Genomic DNA, 14,756 nt, shown 5'->3' with positions numbered 1-14,756 from the left:
TAATCTTACGAATAATAAAAGTCTACGATATGTTGAAACTTCTAAAATTTCAATTCTAGGTTTGAAAATTTTTGGGAGATCGCTTTTATTAGGCAGAAAAACACACCCAGTCATCCAGAGAATCTGCAGCATCCTTTCAGCCTCTTCACATCTCCTGCAGCACATGGGGAGCAGCAGGCTGCAGCCCTTGGTCCTCTCCCCTCTCCTGATGGGAGGCTGGCTCCAACATTCCCTCCCAATGCTGTGAGTGCACTTGCTGCTCCTCTTAGAGCAACCTGAGCAAATTGTTGTTTTCCTCCTAATTGTAGTCGAGTTTGCATTTTAGTAAGGAAATGACTGTCTATTTTGCTGCACAATATTGTCTTTGGAGTATCAAAACTTTTGGAAAAGCCGTGTTGTGTAACAGGTGAGTAAGCCACACTGGTGAGAGGAATTAGTTGACTTGGGGTAAGAAAACAAATTACATAAGCATTAACTGTGTTCTTAGATACCAAGTTCTCCTTTACTGTTTCTCTGAAGTTCTGGAATTAGATATAAATAGTTCTATATTTCAGAGATGAAACACTCCCTGTTTACTACATATGTGTGAGTACAGTACAATCTCACACTTGCTCTGTGATGATGAGAATTTTGCTTAAAAAAAGTCCTAGAAGTATGTGGGGTTTTCCCCCTTTCTTTTGGCTAAGCAGCAATTGTTTTAATTCATACATCTCACCATCAGTGTAAAGAAATAATGTTGACCACGAGAAAGAAGATTTTAAAACTAATACTTCAATTTTTGAAACAACATTTTCAGTTTATCATATTTTTAAAGTTAAATAAAGTATTGCCTTAGAAGAAGGAAGAATAAAATGTTCTCAAACACGAAGTCAAAACAGGTGATTCTCAAATCTTCTTATATTTTTACGTAAAATTCTTGCCCGTTTTTCTTTTCTATTAGGAATATAAACATTGAAGTGGGTTTCCTAGGGAGACTTTGCTATCTTAATCTGTGAAGATTTTCAAAACTCAAAGTTTTGATGAGGCCCTGATCTGATTTTTTCCATTCCTTCTCACCACCATGCCCTCCCTCCCTTTCTTTTTCTCCTGGGCTTGTTTTGATCTCCCCAGCCCTTTTTTCTTCCCCCAGTCCTCCTTCCTGTCCCTTTTTTCATTAATGTGCATTTCTGGTTTGGCTTGTGCTCTGCTTTAGAAATGGTATTTCATGACTTTTCATTTCCTCTTGTAGATGGAAACTGGAGTCAAGATGGGAGAGCAATCTCCAATTACTGCTCTAGACAGCAATCCTGCTGATGTGTCTGCCACGGGTAAGTGCTGATTTAATTCCCTGCCACCCTTTTCCTTGTTCTTTCAATAACAGTCAAACAGAACACAGTGCATAGTGAGGCTCAGTAGTCTTTTAAAAAAAGGGAATATTGCACTGTTTTTATACCCCTAAATAAAGGACTGAGATCAATGGATTTTTAGTAGCTTCTGTCAAATATAACTTACATTGTTTCTAAAAAACAGCTGAAACCAAACAAAAATGAGTGATCACAACATTTGTTATACAGCAGTAATGATAATAGACTCAGTAGAAACCAGATAATGAAGACTCACATATAGATCAAGATTAGGTTGCCATAGAAACTGTGCTTTCTTAATTTAATGAAATTCTGGGCACGTATGCTGCTTGAATGTTTTTTTTTTTTGCTTAAATCAGGGCAGCATATTGAAAGGATAGAAATAACATAGAGCCCTCTTAACAGTTTTTCAGTTAATAACAAATACAATATATCATGTATATTTGTGTTTTATAGTCATGACATTCAAACAAGAGTCACTTTGATCACATCTATAAATATCTATTTTGTAAACGACGTTTAAGGAAAAACAAAGTTTGGAAATTTGGTCAGGACCAAATCTGTGCTGAGCAATTGTAATTCCTGTGGGAAACAAATACATTGTATTTAGAAACAGTGAAAATGCAAGAGTGACACAGTAATTGGAGTCCCCTTTGGCACACTGATAGAACTGACTCTGTTCAGTATTTCTCTGTGCAGACCTGAACTTTATTCTTTTTCTTGAGGCAGTAGCAATTAAACATAAGCTGAGTTTTTCACCTTCATGTCTAATGTATTGAGGAGAGGAAGAGCAAATACACAGGGTCTGATTAATTCCAGATGTCTCTCCACTGATGTTATTTAAATTGCACCTGCATTTCTTATACTCCATATTAGATATTCAAATTTAAATTGAAACAGTTGCCATATTGCAAATCTGACCAGTTGGTTCCCTTCCTTAAAGGATGAGCTGACTAAATGTGGGCTGCTGAAACTGGCAAAATTTTAATATTGAATACACCTGGAGATGAATTATCACACAGGTTTTACATATTGGCCATGAAAACCACTACAACTGAATCAAAAGAACAAGACAAAAGTCTTATTTTTTTAATGCATTCAGAATAAAAGACTCTTGGTTGATATAATTCAGTACACAGGAGTTTCTTTGTCTGAAGACACCAAGAAGGGCAGAGTCTCTGAACTCGTGTGAAATCACAGGGAGTAGAGCAGAAAGCACAAATACTTGCAGCTCCAGTTTGTTCTGTCATGTTTCATTTTCTTGTTTACAGCACATCCTTTGTCAAACCTGCCACTCCTTTCATGCTGCCCTTTCTCAAGGATAAAATTCCAAAGATTGAAAACCTTGAAAAATTAAAGAGTCTCTTAGATGAGATTCTCTTTTTTAAACACTTGATGAAAAAATCAGCATAGTTTTGAGAAGTTTTTGCACAAACTCACACACGAGGCTTTTTCATTCTGAGCTGAAGGGAAATTGAGCCAATTCCACCAAGGTTCTAGCCCACTGTCTTCAGAATTTAATATAGCATGTGAGAGGTGTTAATGTCAGAGATTTTCAAGATATTTTGGTTTATGCTTTTGGCATGTAAAGAGAATGTAAATTACGTTGAGCTTGGAAACAGATATGCTGTGAAACTAAAAAAATTCATTAAAAAAAAAAGAATTCTGTGATTCCTTCTGTTCCTTTAGAGAGAATCTCAAACTGCAAGATCATTTACTTCTCAAACACTGGTTTTGGTTTCAGTAACTTTTTAATTCATTAATGAAATGATGAATTATATTTATAAATAAAGAATTCAAACAACGATTTTGGTTTTTTTATTTGCATCCATCTAAAATCCAATGTGATAGTTCAAAAAACCCATGCAAACTTGGTTTTCTGACTGTGAGGGTAGAAGGGGCTGATGGGTGATGGTCTAATGAACAGGAGTTCTTGGAAAAGAATTCCTTCCCAGAAAAAAATACTGAGGAACCTGGGGAGCTCAGCCTAAGCCCCCTGCACAGAGCCCATGTTTGGGAACAGCTCATTCCCTCTCTTTTCCCAGTGTTTGCTGCATCACCCCGTGTGCTTTTGGCAGCTGCCAGTTACACCGAGGGTGTGTCTTGGAGATCTCTCTTGGAATTCACAAGTGTGTTTCCCCTTCTGTTTCCTCCGTGTATCTCTGAGAGAAGAGAAAATACCACAAGGAGAAGCCATATGCTTGATGGATCACTCAAAGCTATTCCTGGTTATTTTCTCTTAATTTGCTGCTTGTCACTTTTTTTTTATGCGAAAAAAATAGTGGACGTGATTAATACCCATAATTTTTGTTGATTATAATTATGTCCTTGAGAAAAAAGAAGTCAGTTTAAGGATTAACATGTATTTTTGGCAAGTGGGTATTTAGCTGGCATCCACTTGATGAGCAGAGCTTCAGAACAAATTTTTTCAAAGCAATAGTTACCACTACTTCTTTTTTTTTTTTTTTTTAATTTCCTAGTTATTGCCCCCAGCCAGAATGATGATTATGAGCCCCAAGGAAAGAACTCAAGTATTCATCTCAAAACAGAAAAGCTGGAGAGGGTAAATACTTAAAATCTTCTGAGTTCTCCTTCCTCCCCCTTCATGGTGCAGGTAAAAAATCTGGAGAATATTTCTAGGCTGACAAACATTAAAGTATAAATGACACAGAATTTTCTATTTGGGTAGTTCTTTAATGTTGCAGGCCAATATTTCAGTTTATATATTGGGCAAATTACTGTTTTTGTTAATCTAATTACTGATTAACTCTTCTGGGAATCAGAACATCCCTCACAATTTTTAAAGCAGTTATTAAAGACAAAGGGGTTTGCTTATTACACATATCTGCATTCAAGGTTAAATAATATATGAACATCTCTCAATTAGAAGGAAAAGTCACTGAGTGGCTCTGGAATAAAAGTGTTGTCAGTGAGAGTGTATGAGGATACAAAGGCTCTTTGAAGTGCAGCTCTTTAATTACTCCCCCATGTCCCTGCAGTCATTATCCTTAGTCATTTCTTTTTTCAATCCAAAATAAGTTTTTTCCTTCCAGGCACTGAGTTATCTTGGGATTCAGCTCACAGATGAACAGCAGCAAGCCCTAAGGCAGCAACTTCATAAAGATTCTAAAGGAACAGTGTCTTTTGGAGGTAATAATTTGTTAATTACCATAGAAAATAATGAAAAGTAGGAATACAGAAATGATAGATAATAACCATTAATATATTTTTGTCAGTATTGGGTTGCTGCTGCAAATAAAATGATAATTTGAGGCAAAAACCTTATTTTACTGTATGAAAATAAGCTTGAAGTTATGAAACAGTAATGTGAATACAAATCACAAATTTATCTTATTAAGAGCAGCCTTGGGAAAGTTTTATTTTGTGCTTACAAAATCCTGAATTTTTTGTTATGACAATAGGGAACTGTAATTTTTTCCAAAAATTTCCTGGGAGAGTTTTGATGGTTAAAGAGGCTTCTTGAAGCAAGTAAACTGGTGGATCACTTAACTTTACTATGTGGGAAGCAAGAACATTTCAGCTGTTGCATATAGAAACAAGTTTGCAGGGAGACCATCCCAGTTCTTCCAGCTAAACCTAATTCTGATGGGACTGAGTTGCTTCTGCTTGTTATAAAAATTTTGGTTGATGACACAATTTAAAAATATTTTTTAGAAACTGTTAGACATGGTGGTTCAGATGCTAAAATGGATAGAAATTTCACTTTTCCTAAAGTCTAGCGTGTGGAAAATAGTATTTTGTACTTAAACATCCAAAAAGATCTTCAGAAGGAAAAATACTGGATATTCTATCAGATTTTATGTGGAGTAAACTGACCTTTATATTTCCACGTTTTTGTCAGTGTAGCAGAATTTTTTAATGCAAAATGTATGGGTAATCCAAGTCATGTTGATTGTGCATGAGGGACTGTTTGTATTTAAAATTTTCGACTTGGTGAACATCAATTTTACCAAGCCTCTCTCAGGGGTTTAAAGGGGTTTAAATCATGAGCTGTGAGCCAGCAGGAAATTTCTCTTTTTTCCTGTCTCCTCTGGTAAGGTCAGCTCATTGGGAAGGGCAGGTGTGTATACCTGGTGTGCAGATTTCTTTCATTTTTCACAGACACCAGCCAAATGCAGAATGTCAGGTACTTTGAAGGTGAACTTTACACTGCCTTTGTTTTCTTTTCTCCTTTACAATTTGATTTGAGGAGCTTTCATTTCATGATATGTTTGGGCATTTTTATTCTTACCAGCTTTACCAGAACTTTCTCTTTGGAGCAATCTCCCTGATTTTCTTTTTTTTTTTGCTTTAGAAAGCTTAAAGGGCAGACACTGCATTTATCAGAGTGGTTGTTCATGGTGCTATTGGCAATTGGGCTGCATCAGGCATCTGTTACCAAACTGAATTTTTTTTTCCTAGATTTTGTTGAAGTTTCAAGGAATCTGTTGTCTGTGCAATCAAATGCAGCTCGTGATGGCCACAAATCTGCAACCTTGGGGCTCAGTGAAGTTGGCAGCTTCCAGGACTCACAGGTAAAGTGTGTGCCTGGTCAGTGTTTTAACAGCTGGGAGGAGATTATTGGAGAGTTTATTGTATCAAAATAACTCCAAATCTTGGGCAGATGTTTAAAACAGCTCCACTGCATGGGGTTCTTTAAGATAACCTGGTTTCTGTGAAGGTTTTTTAAGCGGCCTAATATGTAGAAAACAATTAATGTAATTAAATTTTGGTTTGTTGTAAGTCTGGACAACATTGATTTACTGAGGTTTCTTAATAGAATTTGGATTGTTAGAACGTGTGAGTGAGAAACAATTACTGGGCCCAGTGATTTGAGCTACTGCTACAGTGAAAATCATTTTATTCTAGAGGTGACTTGAAAAAAGAGCATTTATAGTATATGAACAGTAAAATGACATGCCTTATTATTTAAAATATTAAAATAGTGATGTGTTCTTGATGCTTTTAAAAACACTTTATCAATCCACTTTAAAATGAAAAGTAATTGTTCCTTTGGAAGATAAGTTGATTAAAATATTTATTAAACATTTTTAGAATTTTCAGATCTGTTGTCGTCCTAAAATTAAGGTTTTCTTCATGTTTTATTAACAAGAACTTTTAATATAAGATGTTAAAGATTATGGAAGACACAGTTAGCAATGCATTCCAACCTTATGTATTTGTCTACACACAGTTTGTAACCTGTGATTCCTTGGAGGATGATGTGGAAAAACTTAAGAAAGAAAGAAATGAAGCTTTAAAAGAAATTAGCAAATTAAAGGTAACACTTAATTTTTATTTTCTTTAACTTACTCAAGAGATTAATTTTTTTTGACTGTGTATAGTAATTTACTGATTTTTTAAATTTCATGTGCAGTTTGTCATAGATAAATAAAATGGCAGTGCAGATAGTCCTAATAATGTTTGAAGATTGCTTACAGTATATTTGTGGAGACAGTGAATTTTAGCTGTTATGCTGAATGCTAACACATTTTTTAATCTGATCCATAGAGAAATGAGACTAAGCAGACAGAAGTGAATTTGGAGAAATGACTGATTTGCATGGCAATTTTATTTTAAAATGTGTGATGTTAGTAACTGCAGAGTCTGAGTGTGTGCTGATACTTCTGAAAGGAATCAGAACTGGAGGATAAATTAGTCTGTGTGCAAAATTAATACATATTATCCCAGACATTACAAAATTCCTAAGTCCTAAAGCAATAAATTTTATTTCTTAATGCCCCAGGTTGCTGCCACATTCCCATGGTCCTGAATTTCTTTTATAACAAACCATAAGATAGGAAGTTGTGTATTCAGCATACATAACTCTGGTTCTTGGACAGGAATGCTGAGCATGGGGTAAAGACAATTTAAAAAATTGCCCCTTGGTCCAAAATGTATCTTGCTGTAAATTACAGAAGCATTGGGTTGAAATGGCCAGAGATCATTTCTCTGTTCTGTGCACAAGGATTTTTCCTCTGAGAGCTCTGCACTGAAATGAAGGAACACCATTTACTTTGAACACAGTGAATACTGACCAGGAGACCCTCAATTGCTGATGTGGAAAACTGACATGGAGCCATCTATAATTAATTGTCTTATTTCTTACACTCTTTTACACACATCCCAGAAATCTTCAGTAAATAATTCTAAAATACTCAAGAAACTTAAACAGCATCAATGAACCCACAGCAAAGTTATCTTTTAGAGATGGTTTTATCACAGGTTTTATAAAAGCTGTTGATAGAAGTTAAGTATTGCTATCTGTAGTTTTGAAAGAGCTAATTGCGTTAGGACCAAAATTCTCTCTTTCAAACTTGTTTCTTTGTTTTTTTAACAGGAAGAATTATCTGAATCTGTGAACTTACAGAAACAGTTAACAGAGCAGCTACAAGTAGTCAAGCAAGTATGTTGAAGTCTCTAAAATTATAATTATTTTTAAAATTGTAATTGTTTATTGTGGAAGGGAGAAAGGAGCATTTCTTTTAGTGTTCATATAGATTATACTTTCATACTGATTTCAAAACAAAGTGGTTCTTATGTTACTACAGAGTTTCTGGTTCAGAGTGGAGATTTGATCCTTCAGTTTTAAAGCAGTAATCAATTTTCTGCTATTGAATTGAGATAGGAATCCTGAGAGCAGCTGGATCAATGAAGGGGGATAATGATGTAGTAGAACCTTTCTAGTCCTAAGTGTTCTTGAAGAGATTTTGCTGTTCTTAGGTAACAGTTACCTCATTTACAGGCCTAACATTAACCACTTTATATGTCAGCCAGAGGGAAAAAATTACCAAGGAAAAAGTTGTAGTCAGGTTTTTCTGAGGAAAGTCCTGTTTCTGCCTCCAAATCTATCTATAATTATGAGCCAATAAATCAAGAGTATTTGGCTTCCTTGTGTCCCTTAAAGGAAATTCCCAATTAAATGTAAGTCTTGTGTCATTTATAGCCTGGATTCAAAACCAAGGAACTTTCCTGTTCCCTCTTCCTCCTGAACACCCTGTCAGCTTTTCCTTCCAATGAGCTGGCTGCTTTCCTTCCCTCCTGCACCTATACTTTGTGGGTTTCTCATGTCAGATGTCATGTGAAAATGCAAGATAAAGTTTTAAAATCCCCTGTGTTACGATTAGTTTTCTATTTTTGCTCCTAAGATCCGTTGAGCACCTTAATTATCACCTTTTATTCCTCGAATATACAAAACCTTGCTTGGAAGCTTTTTCCATTAGCATTGTGTTGTTTCCTTGTGCAGACTGTGAGAAATAAATTGGGTTATCTTCTGGGTGAAATTTAACTGGAAGATTGTTTGTTCCAGTAATGCACTTGAAGTTCCCATTCTCGAGTGGGTTGACTGTGTTGTTCTAGACCAGAGCACTTGTTCAGTGTATTAGTCCAGACCAAAGCTATTAGGGAGTACAGTCCCCAGTACAAACCTGCTTTTCCTGGGCAGCAGCCTTGGACAGGGCTGGTTTAAGATGTTTTAAGTGGCAGCAGTGCCCATTTGCCACCACTCGAGGTCCTCCCACTTTTATTTTTCTCAGGTACTGCCGTGTGGTGGTGAAATTCTCTTTTGCCCTGCAGACCTCTCAGGGATAAATACTGATTTTCTTGTAGGATTTGAAAAGGTTCCATATAGTGAAATGAAAAAGAAATAATAAATTTTATATAGTTTTAGCATTGTGTGGTCTATTTTAGGAGATACAAGCGGGCTTTTAATGGACATTTTCTTCTGTTTACACTTGGTGCATGTTCAAGTGTTTTATATATATTTCTGTTGTTTAAAACCAATATTGGCACTGAGATTCATGGTGATAGGTTTTTTAAAATAGGCTGCTTATAGTACAAATTCCCATTTAACTTCTGATGTGCATTCCTGCTTGAGCTGGTTAGAGAAAGGAGTTAATGAGTACATTATTGAGCCCTAATGGCCTGATTGATAGTAACAAACGACCAAAGCAAACAAAAAACCCAATTTCTGTCCGTACTTAACATCTTCTGACTTCAATGTAATTTAAACATTTTTTAAAAATAACTGCTTTCCTGAAAAAACAAGATTTTAAATGAGGATTTAGGTTACCAGTCATATATTGGGGTATATTTTGTTGTATTTCTCTTCTCTACTAATTGTGAATTGCAGAGATTACAGATTCATTAAGACAGGGGTACAAATATTCTGGTTAATGAGCATGCTTTTGTTTGTACCAATTCATTAAACGGTGCTTGACTCAGTAACTAACAGCATGAATAAACTCTTAAAATTAGAAATGCTGCTATACTTGCAGTGAGGTAGTCATTATTTTCTAGTATTGGTGTATAACAATTAAAATTCCTAAATTGATCTGGTTTTGCTTTGAAGCTGTGATATAGCACTGTATCTTTGGGGCTTCCTTGAAATTCATATGTAAGCTGAAGTTGGCACAGAGCACAGAAAGGCACTCTTGAGTACCTGAAGTCTTGCCAAGAGCATGAATGTGAAATCTGTAGTGATGTCTTCTGTCTTCCTGGAGGAGTTGGACTGGATCCTGTGCTGCCTGAGAGTCCTGGGGTATTTCAGCCTGAATGATCCCTTCTGTACTGCAGCTTTTTTTTGGGCACTTTCTGTCAGCTGGAGCACTCAGCTAAACGTAGGAAATGGGAGAGGTTGTAAAGATCAGATACTGTTTGTGGTATCCCAAACTCCTGGGCTTGGTTCATAGGGCTGAGATTTGCTACTCTGTGGTTATTTTCTCTAAGGGGAAAAGAGGGGCTCTCAATGGCTGCTATTTTGGAAGCAGTGTCTAATTTATTACAGCCTGCCTGAAAGACTTATTTGGTTTATTTCAGGAGGTTTTTTATTTTAATACATAGTAAAGATATTCAAAGTTCTTTTAAAGGATGATTTCAACATACAATTTTTGTAGAACTAATCAACAAGCATGATTCATTTGTAACTACAGTTTTCATGTGGTTTAAAAGAATATCTTAGTTCTGGTGTTTGTGGTGGCTGGAATAAAACTTGGATAAAACCTTGTGACACTCGAATTTATCCAAGGAAGAAATAGGACCTGGCTTAGGAAGAAACCTGTACCTTGAAATTGCTTTTTTAAGGATTCAGCTTCTCTCCTCCAGCTGTTAATTCCTTATTGGTTATAGTGGCTTCATACCAGATCAGGACAATGAGTCCCATGAGGTGTTTATAGAAATGAAATATTAGCAGCTGTAGATCCCCTGTCTGGAATCCTAGGTTGGTTTGGATTGGAGAGGACCTTAAAGCTCATCTCATTCCATCCCTTTCCCATGGAGAGGGACACCCTGCACTGTCCCAGATGGCTCCAAGCCCCATCCAGCCTGGCCTTGGACACTTCTTTCATACATTTGAGTGGGACAAGAGCTCATGTTGCTGAAGTGGGTGTTACTCATCAGTTCTTCACAGGTGGGGCCCCCTTCCCTGCCAGGTGAGAGAGCCCACTGTGTCCCCACAGTGCCAACTCCAGTAAATGAAGAATGGGAAAACCTGATGGAATCATTTCCCTTTGTGCCCCTCTGCTCCAGCAAACAGCTCTGGTGTGTCAGATGATTTTACTAATTCAGTTGTAGTATGTGTAATTGTTTCATTGCAATGTAAGAAGCCATTGTTCCTTAATTATTCCTTTAGGTCTTTCACTGTTGAAATCTGGTCATACTTAGTCTGCTATTACAGAGAAATTAATATTCAACAACTAGGGTTCTGAAAAAACAATGGAGGAGTAAAGGCACTTCTGGATCATAAGAGATTAAATCTTTATCTCAAGGAGGTCTTCTTTCAAAATGAAGACCTCCGTTTTCATAATAGCAATTTTCTCTTCACTTTTCTCATGTCAGTTTATTTAAATAATTCCTAAGTGTGGGTTTTTAAGATGCCACCCTTTTTCAAGGCCTCTGTGCTCATTTATATTAGTCAAACTTAATGTCAGAGCATCTTTTCACTTTTGTCTCCAAGAGTCTCTTTCCCACCTCCAGCCTGTTTCCCAAGGATGCCTTTGCTGCTGAAGGCTCCCAGCTCATCCTCTGTAGCAGCAGAGCCCAGCTCTTCTTGCTGTGGACTCCTTTTATTTCTTACAGTGGCAAGAAAGTGCACACCCCAAAGGCAGCAATTTTGACCTCTCCTCCTGTAGGTTGATAACTTAGAAGTCCCTGTGAAAAGGAAAAAGGAGTGCCAGGGGCAGCAGGAGGAGAGATTGCTGTGCTTTCAGGGAGTGGGAGCAGGAATGACCCTCCCTGTGCTCTTAGAGCTGTAAACACACCAGGGTGACAGCAGGGTGAGCAGCAACACTCCCGTGGAGCAGAGAGCTTGGGATGAGTCTGTGTTTCCAGCTGCAGGTGCTCCTTGTGTAGTTCACCTCATGCTTCCAAAGGAAATAAAGAAATCATTCTACTTGCTGTCACGTGAAAGGTCACTAAAATGGATCTGCCCTGTCACAGAAACCTCTAAATTACACAACACCAGTGGCACGTGTGTTCACCAGTGGTGCTGCTGTTCCACAGGTGTGGTTACTGCTGCTGCTGCTCTGAGAGAGAGCAGGGTGTCCCTGGCCATGGTCCACATTGGTATTGTATTGCAAAGGTGAGGAAGATGAGGTACTGGTTACATGTCACTGAGAATAGCTGATTTATGGAATATATTGTTCATTAAGACTAACAGTGTAGAGGTTGAAAGTCATACGAAGCTGAGATTGGTAGATCATTTTACAGAAAGAACATCATCACAAAGTGTAGGAAAACCTGACTTGAAGGATATTGATTGTACAGAACAATTGCCTCTGCATTAGGAAATAATTAAATCTACATTTTTAAGTTGAACTGACCTCTCTAGACATTTCTATTATGGCACCTGTTATATGCAATTTCTTCCACAAAACAGGAAGATCTGGTCATCTAGTCTTTTTAGAAACAGCAATTTCAAACCTAGCTTCCAGAAGGTTATTTCCTCTATGTTAAAGAGTCATAGTGTGTTTCTTCTCTACCCAGCTGTTTTCCCTCTAGTTCCATTCCCAACCAGGATATAATTATAATTATAAGATGTAATAGGTAGACCAGGAATAGAATATTCACCTAAGTATCCTTAACTGAGCAGCTTCTACAAAAAACTTCTACCAGTGTGAATTTGTGTATTCAAATCTGATAACTTTAATTATTCAGAAAACTGATATTAAGTGACTTTTCCTACAGATTAATTAATAGCTGAGGGAAAAGATGGTTTAGTGGTTTTGGTGCCAGTGAGCCTGTACATTTTATGTGAGCAGTTTGTTTTATTTCTAGATGAGTGTAAACTCATCTGCTGTACAGACATTTAGTTTGGCTTTCTAATTTACTAATCAAAGTTAACTGCAATTAATATTCAGTCTCCTAAAATGCAATATCTTTCTTGACAGATTTTGCAACATTTAGGGATTACGTTAGCTGAATTAAAAGCTAACAGTTTCTGATTTTCTGTTTTCTGTATGTTATATATATATCAATTTTATCTAACACTCTTCTGTGATAATCCGGGAGATTAGGAGCATAATAGGAGCAGGAACTAGGCAGAAAAAGTGATTTTATATAAAGCATTGATTCTGAGAAGAGCGTGGACTGAATACTTGCATTAAAAGTCCATCTACACGATGTGTGAGCTGTGAGCAGAGTGTGAATTCAGGCAATAATAATGAAATGAAGTAACATCTCATTAAGGTACTTTTTTGGTATGGAAGCAATGGGACAGATCAACAGCATCTGGTGCATTTCAAGAAAACCTTTTATTCAAGTAGATTTTCAGTAATTATAAAACTTGTTATTTAAATTATTAGGAAAATTACGTCTCTGTACATACCTGTTCTTCATTTGCACATCATATATCAAAAATTAGCAATTAAGCCCTCTAACCATGAACACTCACAGGTAGCCCTGATGCCAACTGCAGTACTTGTGAGCTAAATAATCTTCTCTTTTTGGTAGCTGGAGTTGTAACTTTTCCAGTGAATTATATAATCTGCAGGAAGCCAAGGCAGCTGTGGAGGAGACAAGAGCCCTGCGAAGCAGAATTCACCTTGCAGAGGCTGCACAGAGGCAGGCCAGGGGAATGGAGATGGACTATGAAGAAGTGATTCGCCTGTTAGAGGCTGAAATTGGAGAGCTGAAGGTTCAGCTCGCTGAGCATTCTGGCCAAAATAAAGTAAGCAAAGCCTGTCAGAGTTACCATGGTTTCCTTGCTGTTGTCATGTGTCTTGTTTTCATTTTCTTTTCATCTGCTTTTCTAAAGTAGGTCACTGTTTGTGTTGTATTATTCAATAACTGGGGTGATGTGTAGTGGAGGGGGTAATGTGAAGTGCACGAGGCTTCCTTTATCCAGGCATCTTTGGGCTGCCAAAGCAGGAGCTCCCAGCATATGTGGGTTACAGGTCACAATGGCACATCTCAAGCATGGAATAGTTTCTGGGCTGCAGATGCATTGTCTTTAAAGACAGCACCTTGCATATATTTGTATGCTTTTGTCTCATGTGAAAATGGCCTTCAGGTTTATGTTTCTGCTAGGCAAATAACAACCATATAAAGTCCAGTCCTGTTCTAATGTAAATTTAGATTTAATCAGGGTAATCATTTAAATGCTACTAATTCTGCCAAAAAATTTTTAATTGAGCCTTATATTTTAAATCTACTTCATCTCCAGCGAGGCAGTTCAGAACAGGCTAAGAAATAAAATATTTGAGGCACTTCAAAATTTTTTCTCTATAACTCCTGACCTGAACAAGTGTTGACCTGACAAGTGCAAGCAGGTTGGCATTTGTGAGGTTACCTTGTTTTTCTCATGAAAAATGGATGTGCATACGACCCGGTGAAGAAAACCCACTGAAATGTTGCCTTATTTCATCCTGAGAATTAATTTAATATTTTAAGGCATTAGAAGGTAAAGTCAAGCTCTGTGGTTAACAAGCTTGCAGAGAACAGCTTAGCAAGTCCCTGTGGCTCCCAGGAGGAATTCCTCCCATCTGATTGTGAGTGATGAGGTGAATCACACCCTGCACATTCTGAACATCTGGGTGAGATGCCCCCACCTTTTATGTCAGGGGTTCTTGCAGCACTGTTTGTTTTCTAGGACTTTTATAAATTGACAAATTTTAAGAAAGGCAGTGGGTATGGGTTACTTTCCTGGAGGTTTGTTACAGAGATTTTAGCTTGAGTTCCTGAAATTCTGACTTAGTACTACAATACCTGTGTGGAGATTTTAATCCCTGCATTTCTTATCCAAAAGCAGCAGTATCAAGTAGGTACCAATTCTGTACTACAGCCTTTTGTCCTGTCCTGCAGTGAAAGGGGAGGCAGTTACAGGCACCAAGTTTCAGGCAGAGTCACACCTGTTTGTTTTTTACCTTTTTTTTAAATGCCCAAGTAAATCTCCCCCTAAAACACCCTCACTAAATGGAA

At 37.2% G+C, this 14,756-nt stretch overlaps 1 protein-coding gene across 4 annotated transcripts in view; it reads left to right on the top strand.

Annotated features, from left to right (window-relative positions):
- Positions 1-14,756, top strand: part of STXBP4 (syntaxin binding protein 4) — a 66,598-nt gene that overhangs the window by 17,738 nt on the left and 34,104 nt on the right. For all 4 annotated transcript variants that reach the window (XR_015807752.1, XM_088176389.1, XM_088176388.1 and 1 more), the window contains 8 exons: positions 60-243; positions 1,229-1,307; positions 3,824-3,906; positions 4,397-4,493; positions 5,766-5,878; positions 6,538-6,624; positions 7,684-7,749; positions 13,330-13,506. Coding sequence is in view for 3 of the 4 variants with exons in the window: in XM_088176389.1 (XP_088032515.1) it covers positions 60-243; positions 1,229-1,307; positions 3,824-3,906; positions 4,397-4,493; positions 5,766-5,878; positions 6,538-6,624; positions 7,684-7,749; positions 13,330-13,506 (886 nt within the window). In the remaining variant the exon portion in view is untranslated. The remainder of the gene's footprint in view (positions 1-59; positions 244-1,228; positions 1,308-3,823; positions 3,907-4,396; positions 4,494-5,765; positions 5,879-6,537; positions 6,625-7,683; positions 7,750-13,329; positions 13,507-14,756) is intronic.

This window comes from Sturnus vulgaris, chromosome 20 (assembly GCF_052056855.1).
Source record: "Sturnus vulgaris isolate bStuVul1 chromosome 20, bStuVul1.hap1, whole genome shotgun sequence".
Lineage (NCBI taxonomy): Eukaryota > Metazoa > Chordata > Aves > Passeriformes > Sturnidae > Sturnus > Sturnus vulgaris.
Note: the sequence above shows the minus strand (reverse complement) of the source record. Positions and strands in the feature narration are given on the sequence as shown.